The 22,989-nt window shown below is 33.4% G+C and overlaps 1 protein-coding gene across 3 annotated transcripts in view; it reads right to left on the reverse strand.

The window, feature by feature from the left end:
* Positions 1–394: 394 nt before the first annotated feature.
* LOC114335645 (serine proteinase stubble) overlaps positions 395–22,989 on the reverse strand; it is a 303,061-nt gene continuing 280,466 nt past the window's right edge. For all 3 annotated transcript variants that reach the window (XM_028285919.2, XM_028285909.2, XM_028285935.2), the window contains 2 exons: positions 17,194–17,385; positions 395–12,896 (listed from right to left, as the gene is read on the reverse strand). In XM_028285919.2, coding sequence (XP_028141720.1) covers positions 12,717–12,896; positions 17,194–17,385 — 372 coding nt within the window. In that variant the 3' untranslated portion in view covers positions 395–12,716. The remainder of the gene's footprint in view (positions 12,897–17,193; positions 17,386–22,989) is intronic.

A 22,989-nucleotide genomic window follows, 5' to 3' on the forward strand; every position in this document is an offset into this window, starting at 1 on the left:
AGGAGGCATCAGATACATCGGCAGATGCATCCGCAGATGCATCCGCAGACGCGTCTGCTGATATGTAGAGGAGGCATTAGTCTATAGCTATGTCGTGTCCGTCCAACACTACTTCTTCTTTCTTTTTTCCTTTTTTTAATCTTGTATAATTTATAGCTATGCCGTGTCCGTCCAACACTACTTCTTTTTTCTTTTTTCCTTTTTTTAATCTTGTATAATTTATATTTAGTTTATAAATGTCAATGGGTAATCAGTTTTTGTTAAAACCTTTGTTAGCAGGTTCAAATCTCTCTTATCTATATTAGTTTTACAGTTCGTTTTCCTAAGAGCTTGCGCTTAAACAGTTCTTCTTTAAATTATATAAAAATTATTCATTGAAATAAATAAACAGACATTATAAAATAAATAAATTTTATTAAGATAATACCTAAATAAAACATCTTAAAAACATATTGCTGGTAATATTTTACACTCGGTTATTATAAATCGACAATAATAAATATGGTCAGGGGTTCTTAATAATACAAGAAAGATTTTTTATGGTACAAGAATAAAAGTTTGAAGAAATTTTTTTTTTCTAATATTTCAAAGCTCACTATTATTTTAAAGTTCGGTGTGCAAAAAATATTTAGCGTAGGTAACTACTCTGTCAAGTAGGAATCTTGACTAAGATTCCTGCTTTCCTCTATACGAGTCAGCCTTCAGTTCTACTACAGATTGATTAGATCCAACTTATAACGGAAACGAAGATATGCTTTTAGAGACAATACAGTTAGTGATACTTTTTAGTATTTCTAAATCTGTAAATAAATAAATCCATAAAAAACACAATTATGTTTCTATCATCTACGTTGAAGAAAAATACTATGAAAAATGAATACTACTGAAAAATAATTCAATCCTTTGGAAAAATACAGCTATTTTTCCTTATTCAAGATTGGTTCATTTTCTATACATAATATGTATTTTTTTCTATATATTTCATTTCATTAATTTCATTTTATTTCATTCATTTTATTATCTTAATTATTTTTGAAGCTATAAATTACTTAATAAAGTCAAAATAAGGCAGTTACTGAAATTCGAATAAAGGAGGGAAAAATAAAGCAGAAAAGAGTGGTAAAATACTCGACAAGGGAATCTATAATTGCATTCGCGACATGTCGTTCACCGTGAGAATAATCTTTAGCCACAAAATAATCCAATATTCTAATATCCACAAAAGTGAATAAAAATATAGTGTTATAAACTAATTCCTTACGATACGCCCCTGGAGGGTGACTGTAGTTATGATCGTCAAACGACACATGCTTTTGCAAAAGTTCTGTGTTTTGGGAAGTGACCTGAATATAGTGTGTGTGGTCTACTCTGACCGTAGTTTTTATCTTTGATATTTAACAGATACTAAAAGGTGAGAGACAATATTATTTGGCGTATGTTTTTGGTTTAGTTAGCATTGAGATTTTGTACCGTAAAGGCGAAAATACATCATTTGTTCGATTATCGTGATTTTCATTGTAATAAACCCTAAAACCTGAGATAATTACCTTAATTTACCTGTACAATGTCGCCCAAACGTAGTGGCGTTTACTTGAAAATTACGGGATGAATCGTGTTTCGGTAGTTTAAACGAAAAATCGCGTTAGAAAAGTGTGCTTCAGCGATAATAATTGTTAAATTATTCAGTGTGGACCCTTTTCGCAAAGGTGTTCAAAAGAAGATCGCTGAAAGAAGAACTCAAAACTTAAAAATAATTAAGTGCTTCGCTGATTAAATAATTAAGTGGGCCTACTGTTTGTTTATAAGTAACAAAGGGATTCGTTTTAGTTATTCGGTTGCTTTTGTCTATTTTTAATATTTATTAGACAATTGACTACTTCGGTTACGTGTCTTCTGTCTTGTCAAACTCGAAAGTGATTTAGTGCTAGTTGTTCCAAGGATCGTACAGGTGGTGTGCAGAAAGGTGCTGGAGGTATTCTTTATCCAAGCGTGGACACAGCTATTTACTGGCAAGTACTTTCTAATTTTTTCATGACCAACCATTTGTACAATTTGCGTTCCACGCAAAACATTGAACATTTGAGTACGATTAAAATTACTTTTGAGTCGAACTCTGTTTCAAATAGATCTGTGGAAATAAACATTAGAGACAATCCACCGATCGACCTACGACTTCGAAAGAAATTGTGAGTTCTTCGCGTACGGACAGTGCTACCGTCGGAACAATTACTTCGAATTCGCCGCGCAAGAGCCTAAACACCCCGTTAAAGTGTTACGGTTGTGGTAATCCGGGATTTATTAGGGCTTACTGCCCAGAGTGTAGTCATACGGAAGAATCCGCGATAGATTTTTCTTCCGCAGAAATAGTTCTAGAATATGAACGAGCTCGAGCCAACGAAAGAAGAAGGAAGAATAACTTCAGAATGGGAGGAGAGCCTTCCGAGTATGCTAATACGGGAAATAACGCACCAAATTCACTACCACTGTACCGGGTGTCACCTGTCAAGAGAGAAGTGCTTGGAACCGAGTTGGATAGACCTTTGGGGGAAGACATCGTCCAAGAATACGGAAGTGTTTTGGCCGCGCCGGTTGTATTAGTGCCGAAAAAGGATGGCGGTACAAGACTTTGCGTGGACTATCACTGTTTAAACACCATAACTAGTGGCTCGGATCCTTTATATGACTGGCGATCGGAGTATCAACAAGTGAACGTCGTGGAAGTTGATCCGGGAAAAACTGCAGTGATATTGAAATGGTTACCTTCGATAATCGTGAAGGAAGCTCCAACGCCCGCAGGGCCAAGACGAAGACGAACACGCCCCAGGAAGAAAATTGCAACATCTGCTGGACCCTCCTCTAGCGAGTTCGATGCCGGGGGGGGGGGAGACTGTAACAAACTAATTCCTTACGATACGCCCCTGGAGGGTGACTGTAGTTATGATCGTCAAACGACACATGCTTTTGCAAAAGTTCTGTGTTTTGGGAAGTGACCTGAATAGGGTATGTGTGGTTTACTCTGACCGTAGTTTTTATCTTTGATATTTAGCAGATGCTAAAAGGAGATGGACAATATTATTTGGCGTCTGTTTTTGGTTTAGTTAGCATTGAGATTTTGTACCGTAAAGGCGAAAATACACCATTTGTTCGATTATCGCGATTTTCATTGTAATAAACACTAAAACCTGACATAATTACCTTAATTTACCTTTACAATACAACAAAAGTAAAGATTATTCAGATTTGATTACAGAATAGGGAGTTTACTATGTGCTAATACGTATTTTGAATTCTCATCAGAGCACCTGTGTAGAAACACTGAACTGGAGTCAAATATTTTCAATATGCAACTAGCACCATCTATGAATCGTCAAAATGAAGTCTATGAAGTCAAAATGAGGCACAACCTATTGGTAAAATAAGGCATAGTAAATAATAATGGTTAAAAAGATTTAATAAAGCATAGCCCTTTATTTGCATATTTTTAACTGTGTAATTAAAAACGCAAGATTACTCTAGCAAAAATTGCTAGATTGCCACACTGTATTTATTGTTTGACAGTTTTGTGGTTTTCTTAACATTAGTCGAAAACATTATTTGTTCGTAAAATGGCTTTGAATAATAAAACCTATACTAAAACTTTAGCTTTTAGAGAAGGGACAAACTTATTAGGCGTACGGTAGGCACCCCTAAAATGACATGGTACTGACCACGCTGTGGTGATTGGTTAATTTTGGTCATACTTTATGTTTTTGGTGGCGGTGAAAACGAAAATGAAGTTTACTTTGAATTTTAAGTGTGGATACATTGTCAAAATTGCAATTTTACCCTAAAAATAAAAAAAAAGTTCACGTTTTTTGCCTTTAGCTCGCTAAAATTCTGTTTCATTTTAATATTTTTTCTGAAACCAAAAAATATAGACCTTAGAGTATATATTATTTGCTGAAACTTTTACATTATATTTTTCACCTCTCGAAAGACTATGGGACGTATTGCAAGCCTTCATTCTTATTTTAATAAAATTTATGAATTTTTTTAAGTTTTGAACTAAAAGGTGCACATTTATGATTTCCAAAGTTAAATCGCAAAAGTTGAGTAACAAAATTTAAAATATAGCTTATTAATCATGTTTACCTTAAAACATAGAGTACAGGGAAGTTTTCTGGGGAGTTTTAAATCAAAATGTTTTATAGAAAAAAATAGTGTAACTTTTAATATAGACGTATTACACCGCCAAAATAACGCTTATTTCTTGAGATACTATCACGGGTGGTGAATGGCTAATGTTGACCTTACCTTATGTTTTTGGTGTTGCTGAAAATGAAAATGAAGTATATTTTAAATTTTAAGTGGGGGAGCATTGTCAAAATAGTAATTTTTACAGCACCACCGTTTTCAGCACCATCAAGAACATAAAGTAAGGCAGAACTGGTTTTCGAAACCTGTATATTCTAAACCGATTGGTCTACGGGCAATTGGCTTGTTGTATATTTTTCATTTATTCATGGTGTTCACTTCAGAATTCTGCCATCTTTCACAGATTCTGTAGTCAGCTTCAGCCCGTAGTCGTCAACTGCTGATAGGCAAATATTAAAAACGCAGATATAAACATAATTTTCTTTACCTCATATATACTGTATATTAATAATTAAGGCCTTTTTTGAAAATCTCTAAATGATCTTTAAGCTAGTATACTTTGGCGCCTACTAGTCAAAGTTTTTTGTGCCCTAAATAAAAATGTTACTTGATTTCACGATTTCATCTGTAATCTGTTAATAATGTACTGATCAAGATCAGTACATTATTAAAGCATACATTTCTTACTGAGCATAATATGTTCCATATTTGTAAAAATCATGTGTTTACACCCAAATTTTTAATGATAAGGCAAAGTGTGACGCATGTATAGAATAATATAGCAATTCAAAAAGTTTCTAAAAAGTAAATCATTTTAAGAAGAGAAGAAAGAAATGAAATGATTTATGAAATTAAGTTACAAAAGAAAAATCAACAAAATAGAATAAATAACTAATACACCTTAGAACCTCACAAACATTCGCAGGAATCCTAGAAATAAATACATATAAAGTTTTTCGTTTACAAAAAAAATAATCGTAAATAATTTATCTAAAAGAGTTCGTGACCTCTTATACACCTTGGACCCACACTTAAAAAAGATTATTACCTCCTTCATGAGACTTTTTTTATTCAGTTATTTATGTCGAGTCGGACAAATTTTCGGGAGAGGGGTGTTTCGTAAATATAGAAGTTTCTAAACTTTGGTGCGTCCAACAACAGCAGTAGGGGAGCGTCGGCTATTGGTGCGCACCTAAGGCAAATTCAGGATATTTCACAAACTTAAAACATTTCCTATTCGGCTAATGGTGTGCATATGTCGGATAACTGTGCGCAATAATAGAACTTACAAATAACCTTCGAAAATGTAGCTTATTGAACATAAATACTAAAGGAACAAACAAATACACGGAAAAAGATAAGAAACCAAGTTACAGATATTTAAAAAAATCCAAGTATGGCAGAAGTCACAAATAATATATCAATCATTCTGGACTATCCTGTCGTATACACATGGCATTAGACCACTGACAATATGTCGAACACTTGCACCATACCTCGTCTTCTTTGCTATCATCACCACAATACACAGAAGTCATTTAATCTGACACGAGATCTTCCAACTCATCATCATGGCACAGTTCACTTTCTGAAATAACTTCGGAGCTGTTGTGTCCAAAAATTTTCCTTTTTGTACTTTTTCTCAACTTCGTGTACTTTTTCTCTTTGTCCCTTTCTTTACTTTGACGGTTGTTTAACGCTTGTCACAAAACGTAAAAAATGCCTTTATATACCTTGCCGGCTAATGGTGCGCAATGCGCACCATTAGACGACGTTACACTTCACCACATAACACAAAATTTAATAAAAACAAAAAAGAATAGAGAAAAACTAACTATATCAGTGTTTAAAATGGTAAATAAATAAAAGATGTAAGTACTATTTAAACTATATTTCTGTCAAGAAAAATAGTTATCGCTTATTTTCTCAGTCACGCAAACAATATCATACCACGCGAAAACATGTAAACGATAACTGCCAACCGGTAAATTATCTCCCGACGTTCGTTTGTGTCGGATAGATATGGCAGTTGCTACTAGATGGCTCGACAATATTGTTTTTGCAATTTTATTAAATATGAGATTAGAAATAACGATGCGCACAATTACCCGACGCGCACCATTAGCCGACTCTCCCCTACTCTTAAAAATGTGTCGTACAATATTATCAGTACTTAAATTGTTAGTATTTCTATCAAACAATCCTAAAAAAATCATTTCTGACTAAATAGTACACCAACCATAGGGGCGCACGCTTCATAAAGAGTCATATAATTTATACCTTCACACATGATTTCTGCAGGATTGTTAGATAGACATATTTACAGTTAACTGTTAGTCCGACAAATGTTTTATTTCAGTTATTAGGGCAGTCAATGAGGGTATTTGGCTGCGAATTCCATCCTACTACATCGATTTACTTGATATTTTCACAGTAAGGAGGGAATAGCTCAAGAAACAAAGTCTACCTTATGTCGATGTGCGCTTTTATCTTGGGGTGGTTCCCACCCCTTCTCGGCGGTGAAATATGTTTTGGTTAAAATAGCCACGGAAGGGGCTAGAGAACCTAATTTTAAGCAAAAACTGTTCTATAATTATCTTTTGAAAACTCAATAATTTCTGAGTTATTCGTGGTTGAAAATTGGCCATTTTCATTGAAAAATTACACCTTTTCGGACGGATTTTTGCGAATACCTTAAAAACTATGCATCTAACAGAAAAACTATATAAAATATTTCTGTAGTTTATAAAAAAACAAAGAGATTTGTTACCTCATAAATCTTCTAGTTAAAATACAAAGAGGGGTATGGTAGATAAGAAGAGTTTGTTTTTTTGCTGCATGCTCAAATCGGTTTATTCAACTTGAAATAAAAGGGAAACTGTCGATTTTAGATATATAATGGTACTAATAACTTTTATAGGGTTTGAAAAGACCTTTAAAATGAGCAGTAATAAATGTCGATCACATTCAAACTAAGCGAGATATTCTGCAAAAATTGATGACTAATGTATTTTAAGAAGAAATGATAAGTATATTGAACCCCTCATCTATCAGAACTTAAATACATCGCTTTCCTTCTACAATACTTTTTATTATAGTATTATTTCTATGTTCAAAAATTGGACGGAATTAAAATGAACGGTTTTTGAAAAAAATAAGTTGAAATTATAGAGCGCATTTTTAAATTTTCTTAAAAATCTTCCTTTTCCTCCTTGCAAATCGAAAAAGATAAGAGATACGGAAAAAAGATACCACACAAAAATGTAGGGCTTTTTCAAATATAAATTTCCTTTTTATTTTTCATTACTGTATCTCTTATCATTTTCAAGTTACATGGAAAAAAAGGAAGATTTTTAAGAAAATTTAAAAATGCGCTCTAAAATTTGATCTTTTATTTTCAACAACTATTCATTTTAAGCCTGTCCAACTTTTTAACCATAGAAATAACACTATAATCAAAGATATGGTAGGGGGAAAACGATGCATTTACATTTTGGTGGAAGGGGGTTAAATTAATTCTCATTTTTTCTTAAAATATATTAGTTATCAATTTTGTTTGCAGCTATCTCGCTTAATTTTAATGTAATGGACCTCTAATATAGCTAGCTCATTTTAAAGATCGTTTCAAGCACTATGAAAGGTATTAGTAGCATTATACACCTAAACTTGACCGTTTCTCTGTTATTTCAAGTTGAATACAGCAATTTGAGGATGTAGCAAAAAACAAACTATTTTCACCTACCAATCGCTTTTTGTATTATAACTAGAAGATTTGTGGAGGCAAGTGTCTCTTTATTTTTTATAACCTACAAAAATGTTTAATATAGTTTTTTTAGTTAGATGCATAGTTTGTAAGGTATTCGCAAAAAACCGTTCGGAAAGAATTACGTTTCAATGAAAATGGCCAATTTTCAACCATGAATGTCTCTGAAAAGCATGAGTTTAAAAAAAAAATTGTATTACAGTTTTTGCTTATAATTAGGTTCTCTAGCAAATTCTGCGGTAACTTTAACCAAAAATTTTTCCAACCCTAAGAAGGGGTGGGAACCACCCCCAAGATAAAAGCACACATCGGCATAGGCTAGACTTTGAATTAGGAGATAAGTAGCGACTAGGCCCAAAATTTCATTAAAATCCATGCAGTAGGATAGAATTCGGAGGTAATATCCTATTCTTGCTCCATTGACTGGCGTATATCGGACGCACCAAAGTTTAGAAATCTCTAAATTTATGAAACACCCACCTCCCGAAAATTTTCTTAAATAGAAAAGTAGTCTGACTCGGCATGAACAACTGAATAAGTCTAATGAGGAAGGTGATATTTTTTTTAAGTGTGGGCTCAAGACCCATTACAGTTAAGTCATTTTCAGTACAAAATAAATATTATCGTTAATAGAGTGACTCATATTTAAGAAATAATAGAGCGAATTTAAAAAACAAAAAAAATTGTGATAATATGCCAATGATATTTTTTCATTGTGACTAAGATCAATCTTATGGCGTACAACATTGTAATGTAATACCTTAGAATCTCAAATACGGTAGTCGCCAGAATAAGCAGTTCCGATATCAATACATCTTTATTTGATTAGGATTATTTGTCATTAACCATCATAATTTCTTCTCCTTTTCGATCCTTTACTGTCAAAGATAGGATATCACCAAGGCTATTTGAGTTTCGTTTACAGTAGTTCTAAATAGATTGTTTGTGGTGGTGGAACCAAAACACTCTCTTAAATTTATCATCCAGGACAATAATCTGCAGCCCCAATTACTTCGTTCTGCAATATTTCCCTGCATTATATTTTGTAGGAATGTTTATTTTTGTCCCCGTATTAGATGGTCCAAGTATTCCAATTTTCCTTTTTTTGTGGTATTACTTCAGGCCTTTTGTCCATTTGCCATAATACTTCTTCATTTGTGGTTCGGTTAACCCAACGTATTCTTCATATTTATCGATAGCACCACATTTCAAAACTCTCAATGCTTTTTATATTGGCCTGTTTCCGCATGCTTCCACGCCGAACAAGGTATTAAATATATCTGGTATTAACATTCTTATTTCTAGAGAAAGCCTGATATCACGACAGTTGAACTGTCATATTCTTCTTTATTCTGCTTTATTATTAAAACCGTCGTGAAAATTATGATCACAGCTAAATCACAGCTAAGAAGAAACAGTTTATAATAGAGCAATATTTCCGGTCATACGAAAATGGAGGGAATAATGGTGTAAAACAAGTGTTTAAAACAAGTGCGAAACCTGGTAGTGTTTAGTACTACAAGTCTGGTAGTGCTGTATGTCAGAGCAAACGGCTCTTCCAAAAAGTCAAAAAAGAGTTCTTTCTAACAATGATCATGGACACTTTTTCGATCAGATCTTACAGTGTCCAACACAAAGGCGTATAAACTTAATTCCAGTGAAATATTCAGATATCGACTGTTCAAATCTCTTGGTGGTTATTCTTATACGTTGCAAATAAACGTGCAAGAAAAAGTTGACTGTGGTGTACTGAGTCTAATATACGAAGATCTAAATTCACTGAGAAAGGTATGATTTTCGGACGAGAGTCACATTCCCTTTAACGGATAGGTATAGCAATACATAAGCAACTCAATTTCTTGAATTAGAACGTTCGAGATGTCATTGTAGAGAAACTTCTCTACAGTGAATAAGTCACCATTTGGTGTGTTGTGTCTAGTCATGGGATCATTAGTTCTTATTTTGTTAACGATGAGAAGGAGCATCCAGTTACGAGAGCGTTACAGAGAGAACATACACTTTTGTAAGAGATTAAGTGGTTATGAGAGAATGGCGCAACAAACTATAGAATTATAGGCTTGCTAGTCTTACTTTAAGAATATTTTGAAAACAGAATAAAGTTAAAAAAAAATAATTCGTACAATGGCAAATACGGAGAATACGGTGGACGAAGCAGTAGTTATTAGCCCAATTCGATCAATATAGCCATGACGACGGCGGAGGTGTAAGCCGGTGCATTGCCATGGTGAAAAAGTATTTTTGTTGTCTAATTGAGGCTGTTTTTTCTGAACATCGGCATCGAATCGGCCCAATAATGCGTCATAGTAAAGCTCTATGACCGTTTTGTCCTTTTACAGGATGATGCAGATCACACCTTGTCAATCTCATAAAATGGTGACCATCTCTTTTCCGGCCCTTTGTATAATCTTCTCCCCTTTCGGAGGACGAATTTATTGTATTGGCTGTTCCTTCGTCTCGAGTGTGTACCACTAGAACCATGTTTCGTCGACACTTATGAAACAACGTAGAAATACCTTTTGATTACGCTTAAACAGCCTCAGACACAGTTCTGCAGTGGTATTATGGTGGCGCTTATTGTTCGGAGAGAGTTAATGCAGCACCCATCGCGCCGACAACTTTCTTATGTCCAAAATTTCAAGCAGGATATGACGACCCACGCGATCTCTTAAGATGCCTACTGTCTCAGCTATCTCGCGCATCTTGAGTAGACAGTCTGCCAATACGAGATGGTTGTTTATTTTCAAATTATCCTCCATCGTAACCATTTTCGAGTCACCTGGGCGTGACCGTACACAGGGTCCATACGCTCTTTGATTTTACTGCAGGATTTCCCTTCCAAAACAGGAGTCGAATCTCCGACCGATATTGCTATTTTTTCATTATTCTAAAATACCCAGACACGCCCGCTTACAAACGCGGTCAAAACAAAACTACTAATCTGATTCGGCTTAGATTTGGGGTAGGTCGTCTACAACAATATATTATACAATAGTAGATTTCTCTAGCGACAGACCCAGGTAGGCTGCTTTCCTTTTTTTCACTACTTGCAGCAATTACCTTTTCCCGCTATTCGGCGTAATACTTTGGCCACAGTATAAAGAGGGACAGTAAAACCACTTCTCTGTCGGCACTTTGATCTCAAGAAGTAATACCGGCAGTACACAATTGATAATTCACCAGTCGTGGATGCGGGTTTTCTCTGTTAAAACTCGTACGTTTCTATACGACTAACAATGCGAGAGTGGGGCAAAAGCGACTAAGAACATTGCGCGGTCGCCATGCGCGACTACAGATTTTACTTCCAATTTTTTGGAGAGTGGTTCTACTGGTGCTTCGGCGCTGCTTATATGATCCGTCCAGGAATTTTAAAGATTCTCTTGAACTCGAAGGCTTCAAAGCTATTCTTGTCGATAGGCAAATATACCATTTCGTTGGGTCTTTTAGTTATGAATTCTGGCGTCTTTCTACTGGTTTCTTACTATACAGAGTTGGGATAAAGTATGGAACCAAGCAAATATCTTTGAGACAAAAAGAACAATATTTATTAAAATTTGCATGCAAGTACAGTGACGAAAAAGGCATCTAATGCCATATTTTTTGTTACTACTCCACTTCCGGTTTCACTGAAAATACCCTTAACTTATTTACTTTAAACGGGACAGCCTGTATATTTTTGCAGATTTTAAAATAACTTGTTATTATTAATTCATACATACCAAGTTTGGAAGAAAAAACTATTAAAACAAGAAATAAATCTCTTTACAGTTAAAAAATAGGTTAATTTATTTACGTTGGACCAATGATATTAAAAATAAAAAAATAATAATTTCAAATGTTTGCTGTTCACCTCCTGACAACGTGCAAGCCTATAAATAAATTCGTGAGTCACTTTTTGCAAGATTTCTCCACGTATTAGTTTACATTCATCAATTATTATTCTTTTTCTCAAATCCTGCAAGCATATTGGTTCGACTAACGTGAACACGTAATTTTAGATAACCCAAAGAAAAAAATCTAACGGTTGAGGTCCGGAGAACGAGCGGGCCACTCTATGAATCCTCTACGTCCAATCCATGGATTTGGAAAATTCACTTCCAAAAAATGAAAATTCTCCATACCCTATTATCATTAATATTTCAATACGATCTTTTCCACTTAAGTGAACCATTTTTAATACAACTTATTTCTGTCAATTAGTTCAGTAACAGTTTTACCTACTATACTAAATTCAAATAAGTCATGCAGTGCATGTAAACAAGAATTAGTCTATAGTATAGATGGTACTCGTTTATTTCCTATTACGTTGTATTAATACAAAAAATTATCTACAGACACTTTTTAACAAATTTTCTCTACCGAATTTGGTAAGTATGAATTAAAAATAACAAGTTCTTTTAAAATCCGCAAAAATATATAGGGTGTTCCATTTAAATTAAATAAATTAGGGGTATTTCCGGTGAAACCGGAAGTGGAATAGTAACAAAAACTATGACAACAGATGCCTTTTGCGTCACTGTACTTGCATGCAAAGTTTCATAAATATTGTTTTTTTCGTTTCAAAGATATTTGCTTGGTTCCATAACTTATCCCAACCCAGTATTTTACCCTCTATAAGTAGTTCTTAATATTAAACCCTGCATAGCAAATCATGCAAATAAAGAATAATGTAATGTTTTCTTTGAAAATGCTCAGTAAAATAAAGGCAAATTGATCGAGCTCGTCAAATAAATAAATAAAATAATTATTCTATTATTCTAAAACGTGAGTCACCTATATTAATTTTACGACTAGCAATACGTTATCCCATCATCACTTTGTCCATCCAAGGCACGAACTTTTGAATATTAGTGTACACTCCCGGAAGATGTTCCCTTCCACAGCCAATACCCCACGAAACTAGTCCTATTAGTGTCTTTCGTCCTTCGACTGTGAGCGTCAAAGGTCCTCCTGAGTCACCTTGACAGGAATCTCTACCACCCTAAAAATACAAAATAGTATTTTAGTAAAAATGAAAGAAGAAACGATTTTCAAATTCAGTATTTAAATATCGTAGTACTATTGAAATACTTAAAACCTGGACCAAATATTAAAAAGAAACTAAATAATTTTGCCCGCGGATTTCATTTCAAGGATAGAATCTACGAAAATGTGTGGCCCAAAATAGGTTACGCAAAAATAGTACATTCTATCCACACAAACCCTAACATTAATACAGCTTCGAAAATATCCGTAGACATAAATTAACCATGGACTATGTTATAACGAACAGAACCCCTCAAATCAACCTGAGAATACTTAACTCATAAAAATACTTGCTTCTACCACAACAAATCACGATATTACGTTAATAGCGAAAACAAAAAAATCACATAAGTGAAGAAGACATGAAAATCGAAAGTGTAAAAAAATTAAATGTAGAAGTTATTTCCGACAAAACGACAAAATAACTTTATGAACCTATACTCACAGAAAATGGAAGAAGGACCAATTTTACCGAAAGATGACAATAGACATTATGGAACAGACTACAAACATTACTCTGAAAACTGCTGAAGAAGCATATGAAAAAAGAAAATAAACAACACCGGAAAACTAAATAATACTTACACCGTGATTCACGTTTGAAGTAAAACCTTGACAGCAAATGATAGAAAATCATACCTGGAGTACAGAAGGCATAATGCAGAATACGATGACCACAAGATAATAAGAAATGAAGTAAATGCAAATATTTAATTTATAAAAATTTGGAAAATTGGGAAGAATGTTTAGAAGACATGGAATACGATCTCTACAGAGGAGAGAAAATAGTATTAAATATGCTTAGAATAGACGATAGCAGGCAAAAATTGCAAGACCTGAAAACCCAGTACATCGAAACCACCTTGAAAAAGAAGAAAAAGAAAAAAGGAAAAAGGAGGAACAGAAAATATAGAAGAAGAAGAGGACGAAGAAAACGAAATAATATCTTCGCAATGGTAGTAATGCTTCTTCTCTCTGGACATTTTTTAATCTTATAAGAAAAAGTGATACACACTGGATTCTAGGTAAGGACTTCGACAGATCACAGATGTGGAACCATGTCTGGAATAATAATAATAATATTTATTGCTTCTTGGAATACAATAAGTCCATAGCAAGAGGTTTGTTCGACAATACTATAATAAAAAATTTTGAACAAATACGTATAGTGACATGCAGATATAGTATGACAAAATAAATAGGTAATAAATAAGTAATACACATATGACAAAATTACATTACAAAGAGACGAATAATAGTGATACAAAAATTAAAAACAAAAAAAAATGTAAACACATATATAAATAAACGGTAAATATAGAATTGCACAATGGAATTTATATGAGAAAAATTATTCATTCAAGATAAACGCTCTGAGTTTTAAAATATTCCATATGTACCCTGCAATGATTTTAGCGTTGTTGGGAGTGAGATTATCAAGAGCATTTAATAGTGAATCCATGCTTTGAAAACAAATAACTACTGGTTTCATAGTGCTATAGATAGGACAGTTAAATAGAAGGTGATCAATAGTTTCGAGTTGTCTTGTGTTACAGGCAGTGCAAATATTATCTGGATCGATAGAATAGTAACATCCCTTATAGGTGAATGAAATTCGAAATTTATTACACAGTCTCAGTTGGGTTATAGTCCGCGTGACCTGTATTGGCAGTTTAAGTAATAGGTAAGGGTTTAGGGTTCTATATGCTTTAAATGTAGGGTAGAAAGACAGACAAGAAGACCTCTGAAATAAAGTTATGTCGATTTCATGCAATTTGTTATAAAATTTTAGCAGTAACATTTTTTTATTTTTATTAAGCGAAGTAAGACTGAGATTAATCCATATATCTGTACAATCAATGGAATTGAACATACCTTTAACCTGTGCTGCCCAGTTATATGCTTCATCTGCTAAACCTACTAATCGTAGTTGTTGATTGTAACAAAGTTTGGGATAACGTTTATCGTCCATAAGCAAAATTTTTTAACCAACTCAAAGTCATTTTAAAAAGATTATACGAATATTTTACACGTCCCGTTTCTAACCGCGTTGCATAATCAGTGGTGTTTTTTGGTAGTAACAGAATTCGTTTTAAATAAGTAGTTTGTACTTTTTCGAGAGCTTCAGTGTATCAAAGTGCCCAAACGGGAGCGCAGTTTGACATCACACTCAATGCCAGTGACTCAAAGAGTTTGATTCTTGGTGACCACGAGTCTATTTTACTAGATGTTAAAATTGGAAGAATTGATCCAACTGCTTGCTTGGCTTTATCGATGGTTGTATACGACATTTCGCGAAAAAGTGATGATTTAGTAAATGTCACTCCCAAATAGTTGTATGCATTGGTTGAGATCACTGGATTATTGTTGTAAAAAAAATTAATGTTGTTTGTGGTGTGGCCACCTTTTGAAAATATGAGTATTTTTGTTTTTGTGGTACTAACAGTGAGATCGTTGGATTTAGTGTAGGATTCAAGTAATTTTAGTTTTATTCCAACATCCGCTTCAGAGTCAGCTAATATAACTAGGTCATCAGCATACAGAAGTAGCAGAATTTCATTTTTTTGAATCAATGCTTACACCTCGAGCATCATTTCCGTAGAAGAATGTTTCAATATCCGCAATAAATAAGGAAAAAATAATGGGCTTAAAGTTTCACCCTGTAGTACACCAGCTGTAACATCAAATGACCTAGAAAAACCATTTGAAGCATTTACTTTAAAATAAGCAGTTTGATATAAATTTTTAACGATTTGTAGGATCCTAGATGTCCCACCAGAACGGTATAATTTTTGCCAGAGTAATGCGTGGTTTATTGAGTCAAATGCTCTTTTAAAGTCAACAAAGATGGAGAATAGGTTACGTTTTTTATGCCTTATGTGAAACTGAATAACAGAGCTCAAGGTGTAAACATTGTCAATACAACCGCTGTCTGTACAACCATTGTCTGGAATAATGAACATAAACTACGATGGAATAAGAGAAACATCGAAGAAGCAGCCCTCATTCTACTCAACGAAGAAACATGTAAAGCAAACCGATTAGCAGAACGTAGCAATCTTTGGTTGCCAATATTAAAAGAAGGAGTCAACAACAAGAAAATACCAGCAATAGCGGATTAATAAACTCTGATACACATCGTCTTCAGTCACACACAATGCATATGCAACACACAGACAGAATACATAAACAATCACCTACACAAAAAAGTTTAAACACACATAATTACCGCAGAAACACACATAATAATCAGAATTTCAAATTCCATAGGGCAAAAAATCCACTTCTATATCTTTACAACCAAATTGAGTGACTTTTGCCTATGACAACAACAACTTAGCGGTTATACACTCTTTTTTTTAAATAAATATTCATTCATATGTTTATACGGCAAAATAAGTACAAAATATGCCTAGAACACAATATTTAACGTAAAAGATACATAAAACGAAACACAAGAATTAACAGAACAAGTTAACGAAACACAAGAATAACACAATCAGTTGCTTTTCTAGGAACACGAAAAAATAAAAGACTGAAGAAAAGAAAATAAATACCTCTTTATATCCGGCACACAGAAATACATCGTGGATAGTTTCCCGTCTCCCTGCTGCTCGGAACCATCTTTGGCATCTCTCGTTTGGTATAACTTCCACTTCGACTTACGATGGAATAAGAGAAACATCGAAGAAGCAGCCCTCATTCTACTCAACGAAGAAACATGTAAAGCAAACCGATTAGCAGAACGTAGCAATCTTTGGTTGCCAATATTAAAAGAAGGAGTCAACAACAAGAAAATACCAGCAATAGCGGATTAATAAACTCTGATACACATCGTCTTCAGTCACACACAATGCATATGCAACACACAGACAGAATACATAAACAATCACCTACACAAAAAAGTTTAAACACACATAATTACCGCAGAAACACACATAATAATCAGAATTTCAAATTCCATAGGGCAAAAAATCCACTTCTATATCTTTACAACCAAATTGAGTGACTTTTGCCTATGACAACAACAACTTAGCGGTTATACACTCTTTTTTTTAAATAAATATTCATTCATATGTTTATACGGCAAAATAAGTACAAAATATGCCTAGAACACAATATTTAACGTAAAAGATACATAAAACGAAACACAAGAATTAACAGAACAAGTTAACGAAACACAAGAATAACACAATCAGTTGCTTTTCTAGGAACACGAAAAAATAAAAGACTGAAGAAAAGAAAATAAATACCTCTTTATATCCGGCACACAGAAATACATCGTGGATAGTTTCCCGTCTCCCTGCTGCTCGGAACCATCTTTGGCATCTCTCGTTTGGTATAACTTCCACTTCGACTTCTTGTAATGTTGAAGGTACGGTAGCTTGTCCGTGTCGGGTTCGTCCCCAACCGGCTACTGTTGCTTTCCTTCCAACTAACTTGGTCTGAAATAAAGAAACACAGTATAACTTTGACATATTATTCCAAATTAATTTCTTTGTCTACATATTTTTAATAACTATAACGGACAGCGACAAAAATAACTATTTGATATAGGTGTCGGATAATTTAATTATTTTTATTTGTATGTCCGCAAACTGAAATAAACTTAACAATGAAGTACAAGACTTCTTATATATACTGGAACATTTTTTTATTAAAAAAATTCAAAATTTATCCAAATCGATTATAACTATACTCAAAACATTTTCGATCATCATTAAATCATCGTTACAGTAGTTGAAACGAAGTTGAAACTAGTCACATTTTTTCGTTAAAATAACCTTTAAATTGTACGCTAATTGTAATACAATATAAAATTCTGATGATCGATGTTAAATTATTCACTTTAAGGGAACATAATATGTACATATTATGTCTTGCCCAAAAAATAGACAGTTCCATAACTTGTACCATAAAAGTCAATAAACTGAACAGGTCATTAGGGCTTTAGAACGTGGTTATACGACGTGTGGTTATATGACGTATGCTTAAAATATTCTGGATGGATAATAGGGTGGGCCGTTGAGTAATGTGTTTTTATTTTGTTTTTTTAATTAAGTTTCCTGACCCCAGAAAAGATTTATATAACTTACTTCACAGTGTTTTGTTTAATAATTAATTTTATTTTTTTCCACTGCTACAGAGCTGTATAAGAATGAGATTTTTTCGAAAAAATCTAATCATATAATAAATGCCAAATTCGTTTTTTTTTTAAATTTATTATGGTCGCCTGAGCCAAAAAACGTGTTTGATAAGATAACTGCCATCATAGTATGTATTTTGGCCGATAAATAATTTTTTCCACTACCACAGAGCTATATAAAACTAAGGATTTTTCGAAAAAACTATATTTTTTTGTATGGTAGATTTTTTTGCATACAAAAAAAAAATAAATTGAGCTAAAGCTGACTTTGGTTTGAACACAAAAAGTAAACGAAAATACGCCCTCTCAACCGCTTGTGTGTGACAATGGTATGCTGTTACATATGCCAAAAGACTGGTGTCGGGATTTTCAACAACTTTCCTTAGTTGGTCTTTTGATAGCTTCATAGCTACACGACGCTCTGTTTATAAAACTTTCTGACAGTCGATAATCTCAAAGTATTCCTTAGCGCAAAAAAATAATTCTGCTACTATGAAATATCGCTTATCTTTGTAATTTAATTATTTCCTCTTAAAAATTGTTTAAAATCCCAGTTGTCTTATGTTTTTACGTTCACCAAATAATAGCATAATCAAAATAATATTCTCTGGACTGCCAAAGTATCCTTTTCTTTAAATATTTTTGTAGACTATATCTTTTAATTCTGGTATTAATAAGAGGTCTGCTCGCAGAGTCATATTGTCTTCAATAAATGTCTTGAACCATAAAGCCATGATGGTTGAGTCTTAATGCAAAACCACATGGGCGCATACACTTTTATTCTAAAATGGCTTAGTATTTGTAAATTTTTCGAGGGGTTTCCGATTGCTACCTATAACCGAAAGATGCGGGAAGCAGTGGTAAGCCAGCAAGAATGAACCATTTTCCCAGGCTCTCTTAGAAAGTTGTTCTGAACAAACACTACTTTCTGTTTTGACAAATATCGTACAGAAATTCTTGATCTGTACTAAGATCGTCACTGCGAAAATCGTCAGCTGATGATTCTACTTTTGAAAATGAAGCTAAGATAGAGTTTCGCAAACATACAGTCGTTCTCCTAGAGGTCCGAAAATGCACATGGTCCACTGGTACTGCTATCCAGTTGTTCAAATAGATGTATTATAGTCAACTTGTTGGCAAATAAACCACTGCAGGGACCTTTCGATTTTATTCTCCAGTAGGTAACAATATAATGCCTCATTTACGCCTGTATTTATGAGAGTACCGTTCAGGTTCAGTACAGAAGCGTTGACGTCCAAGATTACGTTATTTTAGAAGTGAAATAACGATTGGTAATGTCAACTTTTTTACACTATCGTATATTTTATTTGAGTATATCATCACATTTTTTGAAGTAGGTTTCTAAATTAATTTTTGTCTATTTATTGTTTAGTGGCGACATAGCCAAATAAAGTATACGTTAGTATATAACGTATACATGAACCAGCCACAACAATACAGATTTTATTTAAACCTTTTTTGGGGTACAAAATAAATAACCCTGATATCTCCAACATTAGATAATAAAAAAATATGAAGATCTGTGTTTGAAAAAGTTATTTTTTTTATTTTTTCCACTGCCACAATGACGTTTTATATTAAAATAATATAGAGCCTTTGTGGCAGTGGAGAAAAATATTTTTAGCTACTCATTTTGGGCTTAAAATTTGTGTTTTAGTACAACGCAACTTTTTTTACCTCAGGTGTTGTTATTTTACAGAAAAAAATTTTTCGGCCCACCCTAATGGATAACCTCAAAAGAGACGAAAACTGCTAACATTAATACAGTCGGAAAAATGAAAGGACACCCATGAACGATCACATCAATCACTTATTTTGTATTTGCTGTCTTTTTCTATTGGGACCGTGCAAGTTCGGCAAAGCGACCCCTATTTCTACGCTCTATACTAAAATTCGCACTTTTAATTATATTGGCCAATTATATTAGTCCTGGTTACTGGATAATTGTCAAGGCCATAGTCCAAAAAAATAATAAGAAGAAAAAATAAGATTCAGGTTACGTTATGAAAACGTCAACAATTGTATGTAGTAAATAAAATTAGTTATTAAAATGCAGTACTGCAAGCAAAATAAAATTAATTAAATTTGCCTTTATATAATAATTGCATATCACATCAATATTGTGGAGCAATATATAATTTTTCTGCTTCATTGACAGAAGGTATGAAATATACGTCAATTTGACAATTTCAATTGACAATATGAATTATTTAAGATAGTTGCAATATTTCTCCGCGACTCGCGCAGGCTCGTTTCTCGTTTCCCCTTCCAAGTACTTGCACACCGCGAATAAATAACAAACGTTTGTTATACGCTCTGAGCTTCGCTGGTGTCGCTCCTGGCGGATTACTAATTCAACTTTCACCGGTAATTTTTAAATTTATTATTTAATTGTTATCGCTTAATATTTACAACGGTAAAAAGTAATTAAATTATAATAGATTTTTTACAGATTTTGCTAATCATTTTGACGTTCTATTGATGAAATATTAATTCCTTACTTCGGATATTTTCACAATTATCGTGTAGATGGCGCTAAGAATAATTTATAATTACATATTACGGAACATTAAAAAAAAGTAAATTCAGTATTTAAAACCTAAGTATATTTAAGGTAAAAATATATACCACAGCTTTGACCAACTAATATTTTTTATAATTAATGTTTTTAATTTTATTTTAAATTAATTACTTTGACATTTATGTCAAATTTCCGGTAAACGTTTACAAACTTGCCACTACTGGCGCTCGCGAATTTATAAATATCCCCTCTACGTACAAGCTCACAGCGTATACGCTGTGAGCTTCGCTGGTGTCGCTCCTGGCGGATTACTAATCAACTTTCACTGGTAATTTTTAAATTTATTATTTAATTATTATCGCTTAATATTTACAACGCAAAAAAGTAATTAAATTATAATCGATTTTTTTAAGATTTTGCTAATCATTTTGACGTTCTATTGATAAAATATGAATTTCGTACTTCGGATACTTTCACAATTATCGTGTAGATGGCGGTAAGATTAATATATTAATTTATAATTAGATATTACGGAACATTAAAAAAACTTAAATTCAGTATTTAAAACGTATTGTATATTTAAGGTAAAAATATATAACACAGCTTTGACAAACTAATACTTTTTATAATTAATGTTTTTAATTTTAATTTTAAATTAATCACTTTGACATTTATGTCAAATTTCCAGTAATCGTTTACAGACTTGCCACTACTGGCGCTCGCGAATTTGTAAATATCCCTAAAAACATTAATTATAAAAAATATTAGTTGGTCAAAGCTGTGGTATATATTTTTATCTTAAATATACTTACGTTTTAAATACTGAATTTAAGTTTTTTTAATGTTCCGTAATATGTAATTATAATAATCTTAGCGCCATCTACACGATAATTGTGAAAGTATCCGAAGTAAGAAATTCATATTTTATCAATAGAACGTCAAAATGATTAGCAAAATCTTAAAAAAATCGATTACAATTTAATTACTTTTTTGCGTTGTAAATATTAAGCGGTAACAATTAAATAATAAATTTAAAAATTACCGGTGAAAGTTGAATTAGTAATCCGCCAGGAGCGACACCAGCGAAGCTCAGAGCGAATAGAAAAACATAGCAAATACAAATTAAGTGATTGATGTGATCGTTCATGGTAATTCTTTCATTTTTCTGACTGTATATGTTTCTCCCCTTCCTTTTACCCTATCAAGTTGTCGGATCTGGGCTAGCTGTGTTAATTTCCATTCACCCATCTCTTCCATTCTTTTCTATTTTCTGTCATTATTTTGAATTCCTCGAGTGATTTTTGTTTAATTTTTCCCGCCCAACTTTTCTACTACTAACGCTTGTTTCACACACTAAAAATTTTGAATGTGCGATGGTTGAAATGCACATAGTGGCTCGAGCAATTATGTGAAATCTTTCTCCCTTCACCGCTTGAAACGGTCGGTGAAGGGAGAAATATTTCATATGATTGCTCGAGCCACTATGTACATTTCAACCATCGCCCGGTCAAAATTCTTAGTGTGTGTTTCGAGCTTTACTGTATAAATTTTTTTCTTATCCTGCTTTTTTTTCTTTTAACGATGTTCTCTGCTTCGTTCGCTTTTCTTGTAATTCTGTTTAGTTGCATCCTCAACATCGTCAGATGCCAATACCAGTTCATTTATCACTTTGCTATTTTATTCATTATTAGTTCTTGATTGGCCATCCTACTTATAGTCTCGTTGCTTAATCTACCCCATTTTATCTTTTCACATATCCTTCTTAGGTGTCTAATTCTCCATTGCATTTATTCTACTCTTTGATTATCCAGAATTTGCCAGTTTTCACTTGCATAGAGCAGAGTCGTTATCACTATTGTGTTATATATTTTTATCCTTGTCTCTCGTGTTCTCTTTTTCTTGTCTGGTCTTCGTACAAGTATTTGAGCTTCTTTTTCTTAATTTGTCCTCTCCTCAATGGAGGTTGTCTACTACAAATGTAAACTTTTTTTGCCTTCAGCTGTTCTTATTAGTTGTTCAAAATTTAGCCCTGTCCATTGTCGAATATTTCTTAGCCACGATAATATTTTCCTTTTTAGTCATCTCTTTCTCTCGATCTCTCCTTCCACTAGTAGTTAATATTGGTATTTATTATTTCTCAGTGGGTGGCCTAGGCACAGTATAAAGAGGGACAATAGAACCACTCTCCGAAAAATTGGAAGTAAAATCTGTAGTCGCGCATGGCGACCGCGCAATGTTGGCAGTCGCTTTTGCCCCACTCTCGCATTGCTACTCGCATATAAACGTACGGGTTTTAACAGGGAAAACCCGCATCCACCACTGGTGAGTTACCAATTGCGTACTGCCGGTATTACTTCTTGA

This window comes from Diabrotica virgifera, chromosome 6, assembly GCF_917563875.1.
Source record: "Diabrotica virgifera virgifera chromosome 6, PGI_DIABVI_V3a".
Classification (NCBI taxonomy): domain Eukaryota; kingdom Metazoa; phylum Arthropoda; class Insecta; order Coleoptera; family Chrysomelidae; genus Diabrotica; species Diabrotica virgifera.